Genomic DNA, 24986 nt, shown 5'->3' on the forward strand with positions numbered 1-24986 from the left:
GCACGAAGCGGCATTCAAGTGTAATATCTTTGTTTCCAGGAGCCTGGATGCGAAGTGCTTTGGCGATATAAAGGCGGCCTGCAGGGAGAAGAAGTGACTCTCTTCTTGAAGCAAACCTCCAGGAAAAAGGCTGAAACAACACGTGAGCGTCAATATTTGCCATCTTCCTCTAATCTTCTCCCGGCCTTTTCTTTCCCACTCTCAATAGGAACTGTGCTGGTCTGTGAGTGTTGCTGCTGGGCCTTCTCTTTTCTGCGGGTTTTGTGTGTGTCGCGTGTTGTGCGCTGTAGAAAATGTCCTGTCTTACTGTCCCAGTAGCATTTATCTTTACAGCAACGTACTGTAACTGCACGCCTGGGATTTGACACACGAGCTACAACTAAATGTAATATCAAAACTTAATTTTATAGTTCATTACAATATAATTACAAAGATATGCTAAAACTTCTAGGGGTGTATAAACATTTTTTTTTTTTTTTGGTAATCGTGATTCTCATTTGTAACGATTTTTAATTGATTTCAAAAAATAAAAAATCGGAGTTTTTATTTATTTATTTTTTAAATCTGTTCTATCCAGCCATTTAAGCAAATCATATTATTGATGTTGATGATCTATATCTGCTGTACAGATTTACTGTAGAAAAGAGAAGTGTTGGATACTTTTTATTACATTTTATAATTTTTTTAGAATTTTATTAAACAAAACCAGATATCTTTGAAGTAATATAGAAATCTACCAAAGCTCTAAATCTATTTTATGGAGCAAAGTATTTAATGAGAGCACTGGCACCTAATGTTATTAAAAAGTATGGATTTTGAATCGAGAATCATTTTAAATCGAGAATCGATTCTGAATCAAATTGTTGCACCCAAGAATCGATTCGTGATGTGCCCAAAGATTTACAGCCTGAGTAACTTCACATGTAATTTTATTAGGGCTGTGAGTCTTTGGCTACCATACGATTTGATTCGGTTCTTGGGGATGACGATTTGATTTGGAATCGAGTCTGGATTCAAAACAATTATTGATTAAAAATGAATACTTTTTTGAATAACATTGGGTGCCAGTTCTATGATGAACTACCTTCCTCCAGGAAATAGATAAGCAGCTCTGATACATTTTAATATTACTTAAATTAAAACTGGTTTTGTTTAATACAATCCTACACAAACATTTTCTAAATTGCCCGGACAGGACAGATTAAATAAATAAATCAATCAAATCGGGTTTTCATGTATTTTTTAATTGAATCACAATCTTTACATTTAATATTTGCAATTTTTTCGAAAACAGTTGGTGTCATTTAAAAAAAACATATGTCTGTATCTATATCTATGATTAACTACATTTTTCCATAAAATAAACAACGTGAACACATTTTTATATTATAAAAAAACCTGGCTTTGTTAAAAAAAAATTTTTACTCAAACATTCAATTAAGTTAAATACAAATAAGGCGAAACACTTCTTTCAATCAATCAATCAATCAATTCTCGTTTCTAAAGTACATGTGTACAGAAGATATGATCATCCGTCAACAATATGATTTGCCTTCAGTGGCTGGACAGAAAAAAAGAAAAAAAGAAAATATATATATATATTTTTTTAATTGATTAAAAATAGTTACAAGTGAGATTTGCGATTAATTCGAAACTATATATTGTTTTCTTTTACACCCATAATGCAGTGTTTTTTAACCACTGTGCCGTGAGATACAGTCTGGAGATTATGTAGTTTCACCTAATTGGATTAAAAATAATTTCTGCAAACCAGTAATTATAATCTGCAAATAATGTGCCGTTGTTGATAGTCGGTGCTGTCTAGAGCTCGGCAAAGTAACCGTGTAATACTCTTCCATATCAGTAGGTGGCAGCCGGTAGCTAATTGCTTTGTAGATGTCAGGAACATGGTTTGTGGTGATCCCAATATGCAGGCGACAGCGGCAGGCAGCGTGCAGGTAAAAAGGTATCTAACGCTTAAACCAAAAATAGACAAAAGGTGAGTGCCGCTAAGAAAAGGCATTGAAGCTTAGGGATGGCGATGCAAAATTAGACTAAAACTGAACTGGCGACAAAGTAAACAAAAACAGAATGCTGGACGACAGCAAAGACTTACAGCGTGTGTGTCGTGACGTGGGGGTCGCAGCTTGCTGCGAGGATTGTTCTCCCGGGAAACAAACCGGACTAAACTGGACACGGCTTGAAGGTAGGAACATTTTTTAATTATTCAAACTCATTTGGTACAAACAAAAGGGCGCACAAGGCGAAGGCACAACTTAGCGGGTGATACAAAAACTAACACATAGGCAGAAACTATGGACATGAAACAAAACTCACTAACTGTGGCATAAATAAACAAAATCTTACTTGGCAGAGCATGAATCGAACAGCATGATCTATGGCAAGAAAAGTCAAAACAGGGCAATGTCGCCAGGACGACTAACTGGCAAAACAGGCTTAAATATTAGTCTCTGATTAGAGCAGGTGCGTGATCCGAACACATGAGACAGGTGAAACTAATCAGTCGTCATGGAAACTAAAACAAACAAGGGAGCGCAAACAGGAACAATGGAGTCTGAAAACTAACAAAACAAAAAAAAAACATAATCCAGACCACAGAACATGACAGTGTGGAGCAGACGGCGTCCACAAAGTACATCCGTACATGACATGACAATCAACAATGTCCCCACAAAGAGGGATAGCGTCCGCACAACTGAAATATTATTGATAGCCAAAACATAGCAGGTACGGGGAATAGTGTTCAAGGAAGACCTGAAACTGCTACAGGAAAATACCAACAAAACAGGAAAAGCCACCGAAATAGGATCGCAAGACAAGAACTAAAACACTACAGACCGCAAAAAAGTCCAAATAAGTCAGGGTGTGATGTGACAGGTGGTGACAGTACACCTACTTTGAGACAAGAGCTATAGTGAAGCATGCTTCTTATGGTTTGAATTAATATCCAACAATTGCGAAAACGACTTTTTACTGTCAATATCGGCTGCTGAGTTCCATTTTTCAATGATTTCTGCTGGTTGTGTGCCTGGGTATTTTTCAATGAAGAAATGTGCCTTGGCTCAGAAAAGGTTGAAAAACACTTCCCTAATGTCGGGAGCTAAACAATGTTGTCGGGAGCTAAAGAATGTTGCCTCAGTGTATACGTCGACACACAGCAAATTTAGAATGGCACTAAAAAGGTGATCTTGCTATAACCTTTTCCATTCTCCTGGGGCAGGACGAGCAGAATGAGCATCCGTGGAGCATCAGCTGCTTGTGTGGCGCTGCTGTGTGTTGTGGTGCTGCTGGCGGACGCCACACACGGACACATCACCTTCTTCAGCCCCAAAGAGATGATGCTGATGAAGGTAAGACGCCTGCGTGTGTTGATCCGGGATACCTTTCATAGCTGGAGTATCTTTATTTGCAGAGTCAAATCAACACGTCTCAATCAAATGAACATAATCAACATTTGTGCACTTTTCAATTTGAATGCATTTAACCCATACGACCCAGAATGACTCAAAATCTCTAAAGGCAAAACAAAAACAAAGCAGCTCCAACACTTTTCAGGCTGTAATTTTCCCTTTTACCAATGTACAAATGGACAGTTGGTGCGGTAGTCACAGGCTGCACAACCAAACAAGTCAATATGGAAGACACTAAACAGCACAATGGACCTCTCAATGTGTTACGCACAATCTGCATAATACTTTTGAAATTAAATACTATATATGTATTTATTATTTATAATATTTTCATGTATTATTTATTATTTATGTATAGTTTTTTATATTTATGATTTATATATGCATCCTTTTTAAAATGTATTCATCATTTATTTGTATTTATTTGTTATTCATTTATAATTGTTTCATATTTATTTTTATTTATTATTTTTAATTCCTAATTTATTTTTTTAATGTTCAATACATTTTTAATTCATAATTTATTTATAATTAATTATTTTATTGTATTGTACATAATACTTTTTACATTAAATATTAATTAATTATTCATTGTTTGAAAATGTCCATATATTGTTTATTTATGTATTTATTATTTATGCATATTTTTTAATATTTCTGATTTATATATTTATCTTTTTTTAAATGTGTTCATCATTTATTTTTATTTATTTATGATTTCTTTATTTATTATTCATTTATAATTGTTTATTTATTTTTATTTAATATTTTTGATTTGTAATTTATTTTTTTAATGTTTAATTTTTTGATTGATAATTTATTTATTTATAATTAATGTATTGTTTATTAATTTTTTATTTTAGAGTTTTATTTTCCAGGGTGTTCCCCCGCCTTCCGCCCGAATGCAACTGAGATAGGCTCCAGCACCCCCCGCGACCCCGAAAGGCACAAGCGGTAGAAAAATGGATGGATGGCTGGATTTTCACTAAAGCAATTCCATCTTAAAATACCTCAAAATTACTACAAAATGAGTAATAGTAAAATTAATATTAATGTGGATAAATGTCTGCTTAGATTTTTTTCTTTGTTATTATAAACATGATGTTAAAGGGGATTAATAAACACATACGGGGCATCACACTCATTTACTGCACATTCATGTTGTCATGCTCCTACCTGTGGAATTTGCTATCTTTATATCATTAAAAATATTTCAAATGACACCAAAACGTGTCAATTGAATTTGTTTTAATTAGCCCCTTTAGTCATCCAGCAGCTACGAAATTATAAAAGGATGTTGCTGAATAGTCTAAGGTTTTTTTATTTCTGGATTGTGTACCCCGCCTTCCGCCCGATTGCAGCTGAGATAGGCGCCAGCGCCCCCCCGCGACCCCAAAAGGGAATAAGCGGTAGAAAATGGATGGATGGGATGGATTGCACGCCTTATTCTGCTCACTTAACACTGAACGCAATCCACTTTGCACACCTTAAGTAGATCATCTTTGCGTGTGCTATTAAGTTTGCACGTTTTAGTACACGCAAACCTTGAGTAAATTATGCCTCTAAAGCATTAATACTCCCTTCTGTCTTCATTCTCTTTGCTCATGCAAAATGAAACATGATTCATATATATATTATATGAATATATTATAGTATTATAATAAATATATTAATAGAGATTAAAAATGAAAAAAACTGAATCGCGATCATTTGAAATGAATCCACAGCACTGTTGAATATCTAGATTTTACTGTAAAAAAAACTGGCAGTTGAGTGACCAGTTTTTAACATAACATTTATGGTAGTTTTTACAGCATATTACTGTAAATGGAAAAACGGTAAATTATATATAGATATGTATATATACAAATATATATATACTTTTTTTAAATTTATTAAATATATACATTTTTACTTTAAATATTATAATGAAATATTAATTAAATACATATTTTATATATATATGTATGTATACTGTGTATACATACATATATTAAATATATATGGTAATATATATCATATTTAGTTATATATACATGTATATACATATAAAATAAAATATATATTAAACATATTTGATTTTAAGCTTGCACAAAACAAATGGCTTAATATATATATATATATGTACATACATATATGTAATAGACACTTTTCAACATCAGGGTGATGCTTGATTTTTAGCGTCCACAAAAGATTTACGGAAATGACAATGAATGAAATATTATCAACAATCTGGAGGTTAAAGTCAGTTAAACTATGATCCTATATTGTACACTGTAATGTTTATTATTATCACAACTCTTTTATGTACACTGGAGGTGTATTGTGGCACTGTAACAAAGTGACATGGTGTGTATGTGCTCCATTGTGCAGGAGCGAGAAGGAAGGAAGGACATGGAGCCTCGGTCGGAGGATGGCCACTTTGAAGAAGTCACAGTGGAGCAACTTCCTCCAGCTGAGCACGCCACCGACCTGGTGTGTGCGCACAACCTTGTGTACACTTGTGTCATTGTCTGTGTGTTGGTGTACACTTGTGTCATTGTCCAACCAAAATGTGTGTGTTTGTAGGACAAAACCGTGGACATCACGGTGCGACTTTCACCCAAGCAGCTGGACCACGTGGCTCCTGTGCTGGAGGAGCTCATCCATGAAATGATGGAGGAGCGACAGAAAGGTACTGCAGTCCACACAAAATAGCCAACATTCACACAACAAAATGATATCAATTTGTCTCTGCAGCCAAGTAGCACAGCACTGAAGGACACAAGAAGATGCACAATTCTTCAAAAAGCACATTTTCTTGTCAAATCACTCAATAAAGGGAAGTTATTGTATAAGTCTTGTGTACTTTCACTCATGGCCCAGTTGTTGACAACATACCACCAGAGGAGTCCAAAATCACATCAGACTTTTCAATAAAAAAAGGACACAAAAGTATATCAAACATGTTCTTTTTTGCAATGGGTTTGTTGTGATGATGTTTATGATGTCAGAGAAGGCATAAAGAACACAGACTTTGACTCCTTCCTGTTATCAAGAGGGCTTTCATCACAACCTGGAGGTCAGTCTCTGGCAGATGTCAAAGTCCTTGGCAGCGAGGGCCGGGTCCCGAGCTAAGGGGGCGGGGAGGACCAAGGAACAGTCGCTGTCAAAGTACTTCCCAGTTACGCCTTCTGCTTCCTCCGACACGGCGCAGTAGATGGCGCTCACTGCTCCCTCCTCTGCGGACTGCAAGAAGATGGCAGACCATCACATACATATTTACAGTATATATACTGTACATACACAAACCCTGTTTCCATATGAGTTGGGAAATTGTGTTAGATGTAAATATAAACGGAATACAATGATTTGCAAATCCTTTTCAACGCATATTCAGTTAAATATGCTACAAAGACAACATATTTGATGTTCAAACTCATAAACCTTTTTTTTTTTTTTGCAAACAATAATTAACTTAGAATTTCATGGCTGCAACACGTGGCAAAGTAGTTGGGAAAGGGCATGTTCACCACTGTGTTACATCACCTTTTCTTTTAATAACACTCAATAAACGTTTGGGAACTAAGGAGACACATTTTTGAAGCTTGAAAGTGGAATTCTTTCCCATTCTTGTTTTATGTAGAGCTTCAGTCCTTCAACAGTCCGGGGTCTCCGCTGTCCTATTTTACGCTTCATAATGCGCCACACATTTTCCATGGGAGACAGGTCTGGACTGCAGGCGGGCCAGTCTAGTACCCGCACTCTTTTACTATCAAGCCACGTTAATGTAACACGTGACTTGGCATTGTCTTGCTGAAATAAGCAGGGGCGTCCATGGTAACGTTGCTTGGATGGCAACATATGTTGCTCCAAAACCTGTATGTACCTTTCAGCATTAATGGTGCCCTTCACTGATGTGTAAGTTACCCATGCCTTGGGCACTAATACACCCCCATACCATCACACATGCTGGCTTTTACACTTTGCGCCTATAACAATCCGGATGGTTCTTTTCCTCTTTGGTCCCGAGGACACGACGTCCACAGTTTCCAATAACAATTTGAAATGTGGACTCGTCAGACCACAGAACACTTTTCCTCTTTGCATCAGTCCATCTTAGATGAGCTCGGGCCCAGCCAAGCCGACGGCGTTTCTGGGTGTTGTTGAAAAACGGTTTTCACCTTGCATAGGAGAGTTTTAACTTGCACTTACCGATGTAACGACCAACTGTAGTTACTGACAATGGGTTTCTGAAGTGTTCCTGAGCCCATGTGGTGATATCCTTTACACACTGATGTTGCTTGTTGATGCAGTACAGCCTGAGGGATTGAAGGTCAAGGGCTTAACTGCTTACATGCAGTGATTTCTTCAGATTCTCTGAACCCTTTGATATTACGGCCCGTAGATGGTGAAAATGCCTTGCAATACCTGGTTGAAAAAGGTTTTTCTTAAACTGTTCAATAATTTGGTCACGCATTTGTTGACAAAGTGGTGACCCTCGCCCCATCCTTGTTTGTGAATGACTGAGCATTTCATGGAATCTACTTTTATAGCCAATCATGGCACTCACCTGTTCCCAATTAGCCTGTTCACCTGTGTGATGTTCCAAATAAGTGATGAGCATTCCTCAACTTCTTTGTCACGTGTTGCTGGCATCAAATTATAAAGTTCATGATCATTTGCAAAAAAAATAATGTTTATCAGTTTGAACATAAAATGTTTTCTTTGTAGCATATTCAACTGAATATGGGTTGAAAATGATTTGCAAATCATTGTATTCCGTTTATATTTACATCTAACACAATTTCCCAACTCATATGGAAACAGGGTTTGTGTATAATTATATATATACAAACATTTATATATAGTGTACATACATATATATACAGTATATATACATATACATATATATAGTATAAATATATATATATATACACAGTATACATACATATGTATATATATATATATATATACCTGTGTATATACATACATAAAGTTGACATATACATACACATGGGTGTTGAGGGTTCAATATAACAGGCAACCTATACAATAAAAGCCTAATTACATCAAAACAATGTTATTCAAATTGAGCTCCACAGAGTTGAACAATAATCTCACCTTGAAGAAGAGCTGTCCAATGAGGTTGAAGAGACAACGAATCCTGAAGGGATAATGTCTCATCATTCCCGTCATGACAACACCAGGGTGGACCGAGTTGGCGGTGACACCTACATAGTCATGTTCCACACATGCATCAGTTGGCGGTGACACCTACATAGTCATGTTCCACACATGCATCAGTTGGCGGTGACACCTACATAGTCATGTTCCACACATGCATCAGTTGGCTGTGACACCTACATAGTCATGTTCCACACATGCATCAGTTGGCGGTGACACCTACATAGTCATGTTCCACACATGCATCAGTTGGCGGTGACACCTACATAGTCATGTTCCACACATGCATCAGTTGGCGGTGACACCTACATAGTCATGTTCCACACATGCATCAGTTGGCGGTGACACCTACATAGTCATGTTCCACACATGCATCAGTTGGCTGTGACACCTACATAGTCATGTTCCACACATGCATCAGTTGGCGGTGACACCTACATAGTCATGTTCCACACATGCATCAGTTGGCGGTGACACCTACATAGTCATGTTCCACACATGCATCAGTTGGCGGTGACACCTACATAGTCATGTTCCACACATGCATCAGTTGGCGGTGACACCTACATAGTCATGTTCCACACATGCATCAGTTGGCGGTGACACCTACATAGTCATGTTCCACACATGCATCAGTTGGCTGTGACACCTACATAGTCATGTTCCACACATGCATCAGTTGGCGGTGACACCTACATAGTCATGTTCCACACATGCATCAGTTGGCGGTGACACCTACATAGTCATGTTCCACACATGCATCAGTTGGCGGTGACACCTACATAGTCATGTTCCACACATGCATCAGTTGGCGGTGACACCTACATAGTCATGTTCCACACATGCATCAGTTGGCTGTGACACCTACATAGTCATGTTCCACACATGCATCAGTTGGCGGTGACACCTACATAGTCATGTTCCACACATGCATCAGTTGGCGGTGACACCTACATAGTCATGTTCCACACATGCATCAGTTGGCGGTGACACCTACATAGTCATGTTCCACACATGCATCAGTTGGCGGTGACACCTACATAGTCATGTTCCACACATGCATCAGTTGGCGGTGACACCTACATAGTCATGTTCCACACATGCATCAGTTGGCGGTGACACCTACATAGTCATGTTCCACACATGCATCAGTTGGCGGTGACACCTACATAGTCATGTTCCACACATGCATCAGTTGGCGGTGACACCTACATAGTCATGTTCCACACATGCATCAGTTGGCGGTGACACCTACATAGTCATGTTCCACACATGCATCAGTTGGCGGTGACACCTACATAGTCATGTTCCACACATGCATCAATTGGCGGTGACACCTACATAGTCATGTTCCACACATGCATCAGTTGGCGGTGACACCTACATAGTCATGTTCCACACATGCATCAGTTGGCGGTGACACCTACATAGTCATGTTCCACACATGCATCAGTTGGCTGTGACACCTACATAGTCATGTTCCACACATGCATCAGTTGGCGGTGACACCTACATAGTCATGTTCCACACATGCATCAGTTGGCGGTGACACCTACATAGTCATGTTCCACACATGCATCAGTTGGCGGTGACACCTACATAGTCATGTTCCACACATGCATCAGTTGGCGGTGACACCTACATAGTCATGTTCCACACATGCATCAGTTGGCGGTGACACCTACATAGTCATGTTCCACACATGCATCAGTTGGCGGTGACACCTACATAGTCATGTTCCACACATGCATCAGTTGGCGGTGACACCTACATAGTCATGTTCCACACATGCATCAGTTGGCGGTGACACCTACATAGTCATGTTCCACACATGCATCAGTTGGCTGTGACACCTACATAGTCATGTTCCACACATGCATCAGTTGGCGGTGACACCTACATAGTCATGTTCCACACATGCATCAATTGGCGGTGACACCTACATAGTCATGTTCCACACATGCATCAGTTGGCGGTGACACCTACATAGTCATGTTCCACACATGCATCAATTGGCGGTGACACCTACATAGTCATGTTCCACACATGCATCAGTTGGCGGTGACACCTACATAGTCATGTTCCACACATGCATCAATTGGCGGTGACACCTACATAGTCATGTTCCACACATGCATCAGTTGGCGGTGACACCTACATAGTCATGTTCCACACATGCATCAATTGGCGGTGACACCTACATAGTCATGTTCCACACATGCATCAGTTGGCGGTGACACCTACATAGTCATGTTCCACACATGCATCAGTTGGCGGTGACACCTACATAGTCATGTTCCACACATGCATCAATTGGCGGTGACACCTACATAGTCATGTTCCACACATGCATCAGTTGGCGGTGACACCTACATAGTCATGTTCCACACATGCATCAGTTGGCGGTGACACCTACATAGTCATGTTCCACACATGCATCAGTTGGCGGTGACACCTACATAGTCATGTTCCACACATGCATCAATTGGCGGTGACACCTACATAGTCATGTTCCACACATGCATCAGTTGGCGGTGACACCTACATAGTCATGTTCCACACATGCATCAGTTGGCGGTGACACCTACATAGTCATGTTCCACACATGCATCAGTTGGCGGTGACACCTACATAGTCATGTTCCACACATGCATCAGTTGGCGGTGACACCTACATAGTCATGTTCCACACATGCATCAGTTGGCGGTGACACCTACATAGTCATGTTCCACACATGCATCAGTTGGCTGTGACACCTACATAGTCATGTTCCACACATGCATCAGTTGGCGGTGACACCTACATAGTCATGTTCCACACATGCATCAGTTGGCGGTGACACCTACATAGTCATGTTCCACACATGCATCAGTTGGCGGTGACACCTACATAGTCATGTTCCACACATGCATCAGTTGGCGGTGACACCTACATAGTCATGTTCCACACATGCATCAGTTGGCGGTGACACCTACATAGTCATGTTCCACACATGCATCAATTGGCGGTGACACCTACATAGTCATGTTCCACACATGCATCAGTTGGCGGTGACACCTACATAGTCATGTTCCACACATGCATCAGTTGGCGGTGACACCTACATAGTCATGTTCCACACATGCATCAGTTGGCGGTGACACCTACATAGTCATGTTCCACACATGCATCAGTTGGCGGTGACACCTACATAGTCATGTTCCACACATGCATCAGTTGGCGGTGACACCTACATAGTCATGTTCCACACATGCATCAGTTGGCGGTGACACCTACATAGTCATGTTCCACACATGCATCAGTTGGCGGTGACACCTACATAGTCATGTTCCACACATGCATCAATTGGCGGTGACACCTACATAGTCATGTTCCACACATGCATCAGTTGGCGGTGACACCTACATAGTCATGTTCCACACATGCATCAGTTGGCGGTGACACCTACATAGTCATGTTCCACACATGCATCAGTTGGCTGTGACACCTACATAGTCATGTTCCACACATGCATCAGTTGGCGGTGACACCTACATAGTCATGTTCCACACATGCATCAGTTGGCGGTGACACCTACATAGTCATGTTCCACACATGCATCAGTTGGCGGTGACACCTACATAGTCATGTTCCACACATGCATCAGTTGGCGGTGACACCTACATAGTCATGTTCCACACATGCATCAGTTGGCGGTGACACCTACATAGTCATGTTCCACACATGCATCAGTTGGCGGTGACACCTACATAGTCATGTTCCACACATGCATCAGTTGGCGGTGACACCTACATAGTCATGTTCCACACATGCATCAGTTGGCGGTGACACCTACATAGTCATGTTCCACACATGCATCAGTTGGCTGTGACACCTACATAGTCATGTTCCACACATGCATCAGTTGGCGGTGACACCTACATAGTCATGTTCCACACATGCATCAATTGGCGGTGACACCTACATAGTCATGTTCCACACATGCATCAGTTGGCGGTGACACCTACATAGTCATGTTCCACACATGCATCAATTGGCGGTGACACCTACATAGTCATGTTCCACACATGCATCAGTTGGCGGTGACACCTACATAGTCATGTTCCACACATGCATCAATTGGCGGTGACACCTACATAGTCATGTTCCACACATGCATCAGTTGGCGGTGACACCTACATAGTCATGTTCCACACATGCATCAATTGGCGGTGACACCTACATAGTCATGTTCCACACATGCATCAGTTGGCGGTGACACCTACATAGTCATGTTCCACACATGCATCAGTTGGCGGTGACACCTACATAGTCATGTTCCACACATGCATCAATTGGCGGTGACACCTACATAGTCATGTTCCACACATGCATCAGTTGGCGGTGACACCTACATAGTCATGTTCCACACATGCATCAGTTGGCGGTGACACCTACATAGTCATGTTCCACACATGCATCAGTTGGCGGTGACACCTACATAGTCATGTTCCACACATGCATCAATTGGCGGTGACACCTACATAGTCATGTTCCACACATGCATCAGTTGGCGGTGACACCTACATAGTCATGTTCCACACATGCATCAGTTGGCGGTGACACCTACATAGTCATGTTCCACACATGCATCAGTTGGCGGTGACACCTACATAGTCATGTTCCACACATGCATCAGTTGGCGGTGACACCTACATAGTCATGTTCCACACATGCATCAGTTGGCTGTGACACCTACATAGTCATGTTCCACACATGCATCAGTTGGCGGTGACACCTACATAGTCATGTTCCACACATGCATCAGTTGGCGGTGACACCTACATAGTCATGTTCCACACATGCATCAGTTGGCGGTGACACCTACATAGTCATGTTCCACACATGCATCAGTTGGCGGTGACACCTACATAGTCATGTTCCACACATGCATCAATTGGCGGTGACACCTACATAGTCATGTTCCACACATGCATCAGTTGGCGGTGACACCTACATAGTCATGTTCCACACATGCATCAGTTGGCGGTGACACCTACATAGTCATGTTCCACACATGCATCAGTTGGCGGTGACACCTACATAGTCATGTTCCACACATGCATCAGTTGGCGGTGACACCTACATAGTCATGTTCCACACATGCATCAGTTGGCGGTGACACCTACATAGTCATGTTCCACACATGCATCAGTTGGCGGTGACACCTACATAGTCATGTTCCACACATGCATCAGTTGGCGGTGACACCTACATAGTCATGTTCCACACATGCATCAGTTGGCGGTGACACCTACATAGTCATGTTCCACACATGCATCAGTTGGCGGTGACACCTACATAGTCATGTTCCACACATGTATCAGTTGGCGGTGACACCAGACTATAAGTCACAGATGTATACCAGTTTTTTAAAATGTTTATATACAAACCCCGTTTCCATATGAGTTGGGAAATTGTGTTAGATGTAAATATAAACAGAATACAATGATTTGCAAATCCTTTTCAAGCCATATTCAGTTGAATATGCTACAAAGACAACATATTTGATGTTCAAACTCATAAACATTTTTTTTTGCAAATAATCATTAACTTTAGAATTTGATGCCAGCAACACGTGACAAAGAAGTTGGGAAAGGTGGCAATAAATACTGATAAAGTTGAGGAATGCTCATCAAACACTTATTTGGAACATCCCACAGGTGTGCAGGCTAATTGGGAACAGGTGGGTGCCATGATTGGCTATAAAAACAGCTTCCCAAAAAATGCTCAGTCTTTCACAAGAAAGGATGGGGCGAGGTACACCCCTTTGTCCACAACTGCGTGAGCAAATAGTCAAACAGTTTAAGAACAACCTTTCTCAAAGTGCAATTGCAAGCAATTTAGGGATTTCAACATCTACGCTCCATAATATCATCAAAAGGTTCAGAGAATCTGGAGAAATCACTCCACGTAAGCAGCATGGCCGGAAACCAACATTGAATGACCATGACCTTCCATCCCTCAGACGGCACTGTATCAAAAACCCACATCAATCTCTAAAGGATATCACCACATGGACTCAGGAACACTTCAGAAAACCACTGTCACTAAATACAGTTTGTCGCTACATCTGTAAGTGCAAGTTAAAGCTCTACTATGCAAAGCAAAAGCCATTTATCAACAACATCCAGAAATGCCATCGCTTCCCTGGGCCCGAGATCATCTAAGATGGACTGATGCAAAGTGGAAAAGTGTTCTGTGGTCTGACGAGTCCTCATTTCAAATAGTTTTTAGATATATTTTTTACATCGTGTCATCCGGACCAAAAGGGGAGGGAACCATCCAGACTGTTATTGAAGCAAAGTGTAAAAGCCAGCATCTGTGATGGTATGGGGGTGCATTAGTGGCCAAGGCATGGGTAACTTACACATCTGTGAAGGCACCATTAATGCTGAAAGGTACATACAGGTTTTGGAACAACATGCTGCCATCCATGCGCCGTCTTTTTCATGGACGCCCCTGCTTATTTCAGCAAGACAATGCCAAGCCACGTGTTACAACAGTGTGGCTTCGTAGTAAAAAAGTGCGGGTACTTTCCTGGCCCACCTGCAGTCCAGACATGTCTCCCATGGAAAATGTGTGGCGCATTACGAAGCATAAAATAGTTGGCGGTGACACCTACATAGTCCCCGGACTGTTGAAGGACTGAAGCTCTACATAAAACAAGAATGGGAAAGAATTCCACTTTCAAAGCTTCAACAATTAGTTTCCTCAGTTCCCAAACGTTTATTGAGTGTTGTTAAAAGAAAAGGTGATGTAACACAGTTGGTGAACATGCCCTTTCCCAACTACTTTGGCACGTGTTGCAGCCATGAAATTCAAAGTTAATTAGATAGATAGATAGATAGATAGTACTTTATTGATTCCTTCAGGAAAATTTAAATTCCAGTGGCAGTGTACAGAGTTGTGATCAATTTAAAACGTAAATAATGGGAAACAAAATAGAAAAATATTACAATAAGAATAAAAAAAGCAACAATTATGATCCATCCATTAATTTTTTACCGCTTATTCCCCCAAAAATAAAGTTTATGAGTTTGAACATCAAATATGTTGTCTTAGTAGCATATTCAACTGAATATGGCTTGAAAAGGATTTGCAAATCATTGTATTCTGTTTATATTTACATCTAACACAATTTCCCAACTCATATGGAAACGGGCTTTGTACAAAAGCAGTGAAGTTGTCACGTTGTGTAAATAGTCAATAAAAAACAAGAATACAAAGATTTGCAAATTCTTTTCAACTTATATTCAATTGAACAGACTGCAAAGACAAGATATTTCATGTTCACACTAAGAAACTTCAGTTTTTTTTTGCAAATAATCATGAACTTAGAATGTAATGGCAGCAACACATTGCAAACAAGGTATGTTTACCAGTGTGTTACATGACCTTTCCTTTTAACAACACTCTGTAAAGGTTTGGGAACTGAGGAGACACATTTTTGTAGTGGAATTATTTCCCATTCTTGCTTGATTTACAGCTTAAGTTGTTCAACAGTCCCTGCCTCATATTTTAGCCTGCAGACATTTTCAATGTCTGGACTACAGGCAGGCCAGTCTAGTAACCGTACTCTTTTACTATGAAGCCACGTGGCATGGTATTGTCTTGCTGAAATAAGCAGGGGCGTCCATGATAACGTTGCTAGGATGGCAACATATGTTACTCCAAAAGCCGTATGTACCTTTCAGCATTAATGGTGCCTTCACAGATGTGTAAGTTAGCCATGCCTTGGGCACTAATACACCCCCATACCATCACACATGCTGCCTACAACACTTTCACCCTAGAACAGTGCGGATGTTTTTTTCCTCTTTGTTCCAGAGGACAAAACGTTCGACAGTTTCTAAAAAGAATTTGAAATGTGGACTCGTCAGACCACAGAACACTTTTCCACTTTGCATCAGTCCATCTTAGATGAGCTCGGGCCCAGCAAAGCGTTTCTGGGTGTTGTTGATAAATGGCTTTGGCTTTGCATAATAGAGTTTTAACTTGCACTTACAGATGTAGCGACCAACTGTAGTTACTGGTTTTCTGAAGTGTTCCTCTGCACATGTGGTGATATCCTATACACACTGATGTGCCGCCTGAGGGATCCAAGGTGTGTAATATCATGGCTTACGTGCAGTGATTTCTCCAGATTCTCTGAACCTTTTGATGATATTATGGAGCGTAGATGGTGAAATCCCTAAATCCTTGCAATAGCTGCTTGAGAAATGTTGTTTTTCACCAATCTGCTCAGGCATTTGTTGACAAAGTGGTGACCCTCGCCCCGTCCTGGTTTGTGAATGAGTGAGCATTTCATGGAAGCTGCTTTTATAGCCAATCATGGCACCCACCTGTTCCCAATTAGCCTGTTCACATGTGGGATGTTCCAAATAAGTCTCAACTATCTCACTCTTTTTTGCCAAGTGTGCCAGCTTTTTTGAAACATGTTGCAGGCATCAAATTCCAAATGAGCTAACATTTGCAAAAAAGACCAAAGTTTCTCAGTGTGAAGATGAAATATCTTGTCTTTGCAGTCTATTCCATTGGATATAAGTTAAAAAGGATTTGTTGTATTCTCTTTTTATTTACAATTTACACAACGTGACAACTTCACTGCTTTTGGCTTTTGTAAATAAACATTTCCTTCTTTGAAAATAACTCCTTTCACAACACATACATGCGGCTTATAGTCCGATGATAATATATGAAAAAAACATTTTCTTCTCAGATTTCTACAGTCCGGCCAACAGGGCAGCAACAGTGCATGGAATGATAAAAGTGAACCCACCTGTTCCCTGCAGCCTGCGTGCTAACTCGTTAGTGCAGATGATGTTGTGCAGCTTGGTGTGGTTGTAAACACGATCCAAACGGTGAGTCAAATTCTCCCCATGAAAGTGAGAGAAGTCCACTTCACCCTTTTTGTGGTTGACAGAGCTGAGGGTGACAATCCGTGCTGGAGCGGAAGTCTTCATCAGGTCTGGAAGAGACCAGCAGTACACTGAGCTGGCCTTCATTCGGTTCTTCACATGGAAATGACAGTTACACAACTAGATGAGGCCAATCCTGAAGGAATTGCGTGTGAATGCTCCAATGCTGAAGTTGAACTGAAATCCTGGAATTTTTTTTTTTAGAATTGTTGAAGTAGAGCACACTGATGCCAAACCGGCCCAATATTTTGAAGTTGGAACAGTTTGAACCAGACCAAAAATGTGAGAGTTGTGGAACTTTGAAGAATTTCTCATTGATTTCAATGGGAATTTCCCAAAAATGTGTCAATTTCGGGAAAAGCTGGAATTTTTTGGAAAATAATAACTTCAATGGTCCGAATGAGTTGAAATGGTTGGTGTTGGAATTTTGCAAATCGGTCGAGAAATGTTGAAGAAGTGACATGTTGAATTGAGAAATTGTATTAAGGAATACCTGGAATGTTTCCAGTTCAAAAAAACAACTTCATTTTTTTGTCCTGATTAAGAGGAATGTTTGGACGGTGGAACGGTTGATATGCGTTAAAAATGTGGAAGGAGTAGTCACCAGAAAAAAGGGGAGAAATAGGGCTTTGGAAAAGGGTAGTTTAAATTTCCAGGATGGTGGAATGGTTTGAATTGGTTAAAAAATGTGGGAATGGTGGACGTTTGAAAAAAGGCCAATTCTTTTTGAATGGGAAAAATGTCCCGGAAAACCTGGAGTTCTGAGAAATCTAGGAATTTTTGTAATTGGTCAAGGGAAAGCCCGCATATCCGGAATAGGCTGAACAGTTTGAAGTTGGAGTGTTTGAATGAGGTGCAAAATGTGGAAAGTGTTGGCGCGCTCTACTTTCCACATTTTTCATCCCATTCCAACTGTTCCAACTTCTAACTGTTCAGCCTATTACGGATACGCGGGCTTTCCCTTGACCAATTACAAAAATTCCCAGATTTCCCAGAACTCCAGGTTTTCTGGGACTTTTTCCCCCATTTAAAATGATTTGGCCTTTTTTCAAACGTTCACCATTTCCACATTTTTCAAGCCATTCAAACCATTCCACCTTCAACATATTTCACCATCCTGGAAATTCAAACTACCATTTTTCCAAGTTCCAAGCAATTTCATGGTTTTCCAGAATTCCTGGTTTTCCAAAGCCTCAGTCCCTTTTTTCTAGCGACTTCTCCTTCCACATTTTTCAAGCCATTTCAAGTGTTCCACGGTCCAAACATTCCTCCCGCCGTCAGTGTCTGAATGTGTGTGTGAATGTGTGTGTGAATGTGTGTGTGAATGTGTGTGTGAATGTGTGTGTGAATGTGTGTGTGAATGTGTGTGTGAATGTGTGTGTGAATGTGTGTGTGAATGTGGAAATAGTGTCAAAGCGCTTTGGGCTCCTTAAAAAGGGTTAGAAAAGTGCTCTACAAGTACAACCCATTTACCATCGACTTAGGATAAAAAACTAAGTTGTTTTTTGAACTGGAAAAATTCCCGGTTTTCCCAAAATTCCAGGAATTCCGCAATACCATTTCTCAATTCAACATGTTCCTACTTCAACATTTCTCAATTGATTTGAAAAATTCCAACACCAACCATTTCAACTCATTCAAGTTTTTTTTTTACCATTTTCAAAAAAATTCCAGATTTCCCAAAGTTCCCCACATTTTTGGAAATTCTTATTGAAATCAATGGGACATTCTTTAAAGTTCCACAACTCCCACATTTTTCATCCGATTCAAACTGTTCCAACTTCAAAATATTGGGCCTGTTTGGTGTCAGTGTGCTCTACTTCAACAATTCTAAAAGAAATCCAGGATTTCCCATAATTCCTTTTTTTTCCTTTCCATTTCCCCGTTCAAAATGAATTGCCCATTTTTCAAAGTTCCACAATTCCCGCATTTTTCAACCGATTCAAACCATTCCACCTTCGACACATTCAACTCATCCTCGACATTCAAACTACCATTTTTCCACATTCAACACATTTGCAGGAATTCCTGTTTTTTTCCTAACCCGATTTCCAACCTTTTTCCTTTTGACCACTCCTTTTCCTTTTTTCTTCACATTTCAAGCGTTCCACCGTCAAAACATTTTTCTTAGTCAGGACCAGAGGCGGTAGAGTAGCCAGAAATTGTACTCAAGTAAGAGTACTGTTACTTTCGAGATTTATTACTCAAGTAAAAGTAAGGAGTAGTCACCCAAATATTTACTTGAGTAAAAGTAAAAAGTTTGTTGTGAAAAAAACTACTCAAGTACTGAGTAACTGATGAGTAACCCGATTACGGCAACAAATAATGCACAAAAACATAAAAATAGCAACGAGCAAATTCAGAGCCAGGAATATCTCTTAAGCAACTTAAACAATAATATATATTAAATAATAGTACATGAAAATAAAATAAAAAAATGGCATATTGAGCCACAATAACTTAACAGCACCATAGGCTCAGTAGGCATTCTTTGATTTGATTGATTGATTGAAGCTTGTATTAGTAGATTGCACAGTACAGTACATATTCCGTACAATTGACCACTAAATGGTAACACCCCAATAAGTTTTTCAACGTTTATCAATTACTTAATAAATGACCAAGTCGAGGTGATCTACCTCATATATACATATACATACACATCATTTATACACACACAAATCATATATATATATATATATATATATATAATATATATATATATATATATATATATACATATACATACATACATTTATATACACAGTATACAATTTATATTTATTTATTTTGCCGTTTTTGTTGACATGTTGAAGGTGTTTTAATGAATATACATGCATGTTTAACATATAGATTCCTATCTTTCATGAAGACAAGAATATAAATTGGTGTATTACCTGATTCTGATGACTTGCATTGATTGGAATCAGACGTCCACGTTTTCAAATGGAGGAGAAAAAAGTTCTGTCTAATACCACATGAAAGTGGTTGGTTTTTGGCATCTTATTTGTCCAGCTTCCATATTCGTTTTTAAACACTTTACAAGAAATACATTGGCGGCAAACTCCGTAGCTTGCTAGCTTGTTTGTGCTGGCTTTCGGAGACTTTTATTTTGTTAGCGCAGGCGCGATGGAGCAGCGCTTTTATTGTGAAGACAGGAACTGTGCGATCAGTCTTTAGGCTTTTGACGGGAAGTACGGTTGAAATAAAAAGTGCCTTTTTTCCTTTACACTTTTGATTGATTGATTGAAACTTTTATTAGTAGATTGCACAGTACAGTACATATTCCGTACAATTGACCACTAAATGGTAACACCCCAATAAGTTTTTCAACTTGTATAAATGGGGTCATGTGACCGCCTGGCTCTGTTTGATTGGTCCAACGTCACCAGTGACTGCATGTGATTGGTGAAACGCAGGCATGTGTAGATTCTACTTTGAAGCTCTGTCATTAACCAAAACAAACATGAATAGATCGATAAAAAAAAGTAGCGAGTAGCGAGCTGAATGTAGATAAATGGAGCGGGGTAAAAGTAGCGTTTCTTCTCTATAAATATACTCAAGTAAAAGTAAAAGTATGTTGCATAAAAACTACTCTTAGAAGTACAATTTATCCCAAAAGTTACTCAAGTAGATGTAACGGAGTAAATGTAGCGCCTTACTACCCACCTCTGATCAGGACAGAAAAAACAAGTTGGTTTAGGAACTAAAAACATTACCGGTTTTCCTAAAATTCCATAATTCAATTCCTCAATTGAAAAACTGTTAATACTTCAACATTTCTTGCCCGATTTAAACATTTCCAACACCAACCAATTCAGCACATTGAGGACATTCATGCTCCTAATCATTGTTTCAAAAATCCAGCTTTTCCAAAAATTCTCAAATTTCCAGGAAGTTCTCATTGAAATGAATGGGACATTTTTCCAAGTTGCACAATTCCCCCATTTTTCAAGCGTTTCAAACCAATTCTCCTTCAACACATTCAACTAATTCTGGAACTTCAAACGACCATTTTACCACATTCAACACATTTCCAGGATCTTCTGTTTTTTTCCTAACCTTTTTTAATACAATGACTCCTTTCACATTTTTCAACCCATTTCAAGCATTCCACTGTCAAAACATTCCTCTTAGTCAGGACAAACCACCAAGTTGGTTTAAAAATGTTGTTCTGGAAAATCTAGAAGAAATATTGATTTGTCTTTGTTAGACAAATAGCTTAGTCCAATTTGTTATATATTCTAACAAAATCCAGATTGGATTTTAACCTATTTAAAACATGTCATCAAAATTCTAAAATCAATCTTAATCAGGAAAAATGACTAATGATGTTCCATAAATTCTTTTTTAAATTTTTTCAAAAAGATTCGAATTAGCTATTTTTTCTCTTCTTTTTTTTGGTAGAATTTTGAATTTTAAAGAGTCGAAATTGAAGATAAACTATGTTTCAAAATTTAATTTTCATTTTTTTCCTGTTTTCTCCTCTTTTAAACCGTTCAATTAAGTGTTTTTTTCATCATTTATTCTCTACCAAAAACTTTCCATAAAAGGAAAAAAATGTACGACGGAATGACAGACAGAAATACAATTTATTTAAGTGTGTATCAAACTGGTAGCCCTTTGCATTAATCAGTACCCAAAAATAGCTTTTGGTTTCAAAAAGGTTGGTGACCCCTGGTTTATGGACTTAAAAAATTCCCTGTTTTTCGCATTACCATTTCTCAATTAAAGAAATGTTATTACTTCAACATTTCTTGACCGATTTAAACAATTCCAACACCAACCAATTCAGCTCATTCAGGACATTCATGCTCCTAATCATTTTTAAATCCAGCTTTTCCCGAAATTCTCATATTTCCAGAAAGTTCCCATTGAAATGAATGGGACATTTTTTCCAAGATGCACAATTCCCACATTTTTCAAGCCATTCAAAGCATTCCAACATCAACACATTCAACTCATCCTGGACATTCAAACTAACACTTTCCCAAGTTCCAAACCAAATTCCCTGGAAATTCAAAGTGTTTGCATTCAAACTATTGGTCCATTCATACCACATTCTGTCAGCATTTCAGTGCAACTTCAGCATTGGAGCGTTCACACACTCTTCCTTCAGGAATGGCCTCCTCTAGTTTCATCTTAAAGACAGCAAGCTGTGTTAAATATGACAATTGTACCAGTCAGAAGGTTGGTGAGAAGGAAGGGTCCCAAATGATTGGTTGCAAAAGAAACCTCAAATCCGTCGTGGGTAATCTGCCGGGGTAAACCTAACAAAAGAAAGTGATGAACGTTAGTTTATGTTTGTGCTTCAGACATAAACATTTCAAAATATCCCTCCGTCCAAATATAAAAATATGTTGTCTGTTCTACCTCCTTTTGTTTTGGCAGTTTTTTGTCATGTTAAGACACAAAATACTTCATTTTGTAGTGTTTGCTTGTTAATTCATCATTCTTACTGAATAACTGTCATGCTTGGGGCACATGGTGATGCGCGTTTTTCTTCTCCCCAAGGATGCAAAGGACACTCCGGATGAAAACGTAAAGGTAGGACGATTTAATAAATAATACACAGTACTAAACAACCAAAAGGACAGTGTGCCAAACACACGGGAAGCTAAGGCTAATACTTAGCACAGAGACTGGAAGCAGAAAAATAAACGCGACTGTAGCTTAACGCAAACGAGGAACCCAAACAGACTGACGGGAGAAGGCAGGCTTAAATAATGTGTCTTGATTGGACACAGGTGTGTCCCAAAAAACCGAGGCAGGTGAAAATCATACGTAACTATGGTGACAAAACAAATAGGGAAGTGCAACCAGGAACTAAAGAAGTCCAAAACTAACAGAACATAAATACAAAAAGACTCAAAAATCTAAAGAAAATATGATCCGGGCAGCGGATCATAACAAACTGTCCAATAATACACGGGAACAGCACTTTTTTGGAATTCTGCCCATCATCCACAATCCCAACGTGAGACAAGACCACACTCTGCTTGTACAATATGACAATAAAACACATCCATGTAATCATAGTAGTATCGACTAGATATGCTCCTGTACTTGGTATCATTACAGTAGATGTCAGGTGTAGATCCACCCATGATATTTGTTTACATTGGTGGTGAGCTATTGTATCCTCCTACACTGTGTAGTGAAGCATGTTTAGCTAGTCCTCGTCCTGCAGTGATAATGATACTTGTAAGAAATTTACTTTATTTGTCGCCATGGAGACAAGGGTTTGTGATGTAGAAGTAGCTAAAACACTGCAGACTGTGGACTTTAGCCACTAGCTAGCTAGCCATGTGTTAAAGCAGCTCTTCCTGAGGGTGTTTCAGTGTTAGAACTTCACCTTTATCTTGACTTTTCACACCAAAATGCGTCCATCCATCCATCCATTTTCTACCGCTTATTCCACTTTGGGATCGCAGGGGGCACTGGTGCCTATCTCAGCTACAATCGGGCGGAAAGCGGCGTACACCCTGGACAAGTCGCCACCTCATTGCAGCCAAAATGCGTCCATAAATTCCAAAATACCAATTCTCAATTACAAAGTGTTACTACGGCAACATTTCTCAACCAATTCAGAAAATTCCAACATCAACCTATTAATATGATTGTGATATTATTTACATTTTCCAAATTCCCCAGAAACTCCCATTCAAAAGAGTTTTCATAGTTCTACAGTTCCAGCACTTTATGTGCTGTTTTTTTTTCCAACCCGATTTTAACCGTTTAAGCATCCACACCAGCGCCCCCCGCGACCCCAAAGGGAATAAGCGGTAGAAAATGGATGGACGGAACCATCCACACACTACTCACCCTGGATATTCAAGCCTAAAAAAAATCCCCAAATTCCCGGTTTTCCTGGAATTTCTCCCCGTTGAAATTGAATGTGCAATGTACAACCTTCTGCATATCTGTTCCAGCGTGCACACAGTCCATAGACCAGGGGGGTCGAACTCCTTTTAGCTCGGGGCCACATTAAGGAAAATCTATTTCCAAGTGGGCCTGACTGGTAAAATCATTGTGTGATAACTTAAAAATAAAGACAACTTCAGATTGTTTTCTTTTTTAAAATAGAACAAGCACAACCTGAAAATATACAGATTATTATGTTGTTTTGTTTTTTTACACTTGCATGTTGCAGTTAATAGTGTTTTATGTTCCTTTGTTGTTATTTTAACTTCCTGAATAAATGACGCAATAATGTTCATTAGTGAAATAGGCGGAATTGAGCCTGGCAGGATTTTAAAATGCTCCCATTGGTGTTCATTTTTGATCTATCAGAAGATGGAATTAATAATAATATAAATGATTATCATTATTGTTGTATTTACCCATTTTCCTGAACTGATGTACTAACATGATGTGGTTAATTCTGTACATATGTAGCATCATTTACACCAAAACTTGTGAATTTGGG

The 24986-nt window shown here is 39.4% G+C and overlaps 2 protein-coding genes across 5 annotated transcripts in view; one reads left to right on the plus strand and one right to left on the minus strand.

Moving 5' to 3' along the window:
• mlnl (motilin-like) lies at positions 1 to 6339 on the plus strand. Of its 2 annotated transcripts, none has more exons than XM_061874726.1 (5): positions 1 to 223; positions 3242 to 3371; positions 5805 to 5906; positions 6000 to 6105; positions 6171 to 6339. In XM_061874726.1, the coding sequence occupies exons 2-5, from the start codon at positions 3252 to 3254 to the stop codon at positions 6176 to 6178; spliced, it is 336 nt and encodes a 111-aa protein (XP_061730710.1). In that variant the 5' UTR covers positions 1 to 223; positions 3242 to 3251; the 3' UTR covers positions 6179 to 6339. The 2 variants fall into 2 exon arrangements, with proteins under 2 accessions (XP_061730710.1, XP_061730709.1); XM_061874725.1 differs by having other exon boundaries at positions 2 to 142; positions 6171 to 6310.
• Positions 5612 to 24986, minus strand: part of zgc:64106 (uncharacterized protein LOC393348 homolog) — a 23445-nt gene continuing 4070 nt past the window's right edge. Inside the window, exons 4-7 of one of the 3 annotated variants that reach the window (XM_061874722.1) lie at positions 22738 to 22827; positions 17419 to 17607; positions 8535 to 8644; positions 5686 to 6659 (exon numbers count right to left, since the gene is read on the minus strand). In XM_061874722.1, coding sequence (XP_061730706.1) covers positions 6480 to 6659; positions 8535 to 8644; positions 17419 to 17607; positions 22738 to 22827 — 569 coding nt within the window. In that variant the 3' untranslated portion in view covers positions 5686 to 6479. Of the gene's footprint in view, positions 6660 to 8534; positions 8645 to 17418; positions 17608 to 22737; positions 22828 to 24986 lie in introns of all 3 variants that reach the window. The other 2 variants (XM_061874724.1, XM_061874723.1) reach the window with 2 other exon arrangements.

The sequence above is a fragment of the Nerophis ophidion genome, linkage group LG16 (assembly GCF_033978795.1).
Source record: "Nerophis ophidion isolate RoL-2023_Sa linkage group LG16, RoL_Noph_v1.0, whole genome shotgun sequence".
Lineage (NCBI taxonomy): Eukaryota > Metazoa > Chordata > Actinopteri > Syngnathiformes > Syngnathidae > Nerophis > Nerophis ophidion.

Excerpts from the sequence above, each read along its gene's own strand:
- mlnl (XM_061874726.1), top strand. The coding sequence starts at position 3,252 with ATGAGCATCCGTGGAGCATCAGCTGCTTGTGTGGCGCTGCTGTGTGTT. Across the intron at positions 3,372-5,804 it reads AAGAGATGATGCTGATGAAG|GAGCGAGAAGGAAGGAAGGA; the intron begins GTAAGACGCCTG and ends TCCATTGTGCAG. Across the intron at positions 5,907-5,999 it reads CTGAGCACGCCACCGACCTG|GACAAAACCGTGGACATCAC; the intron begins GTGTGTGCGCAC and ends GTGTGTTTGTAG.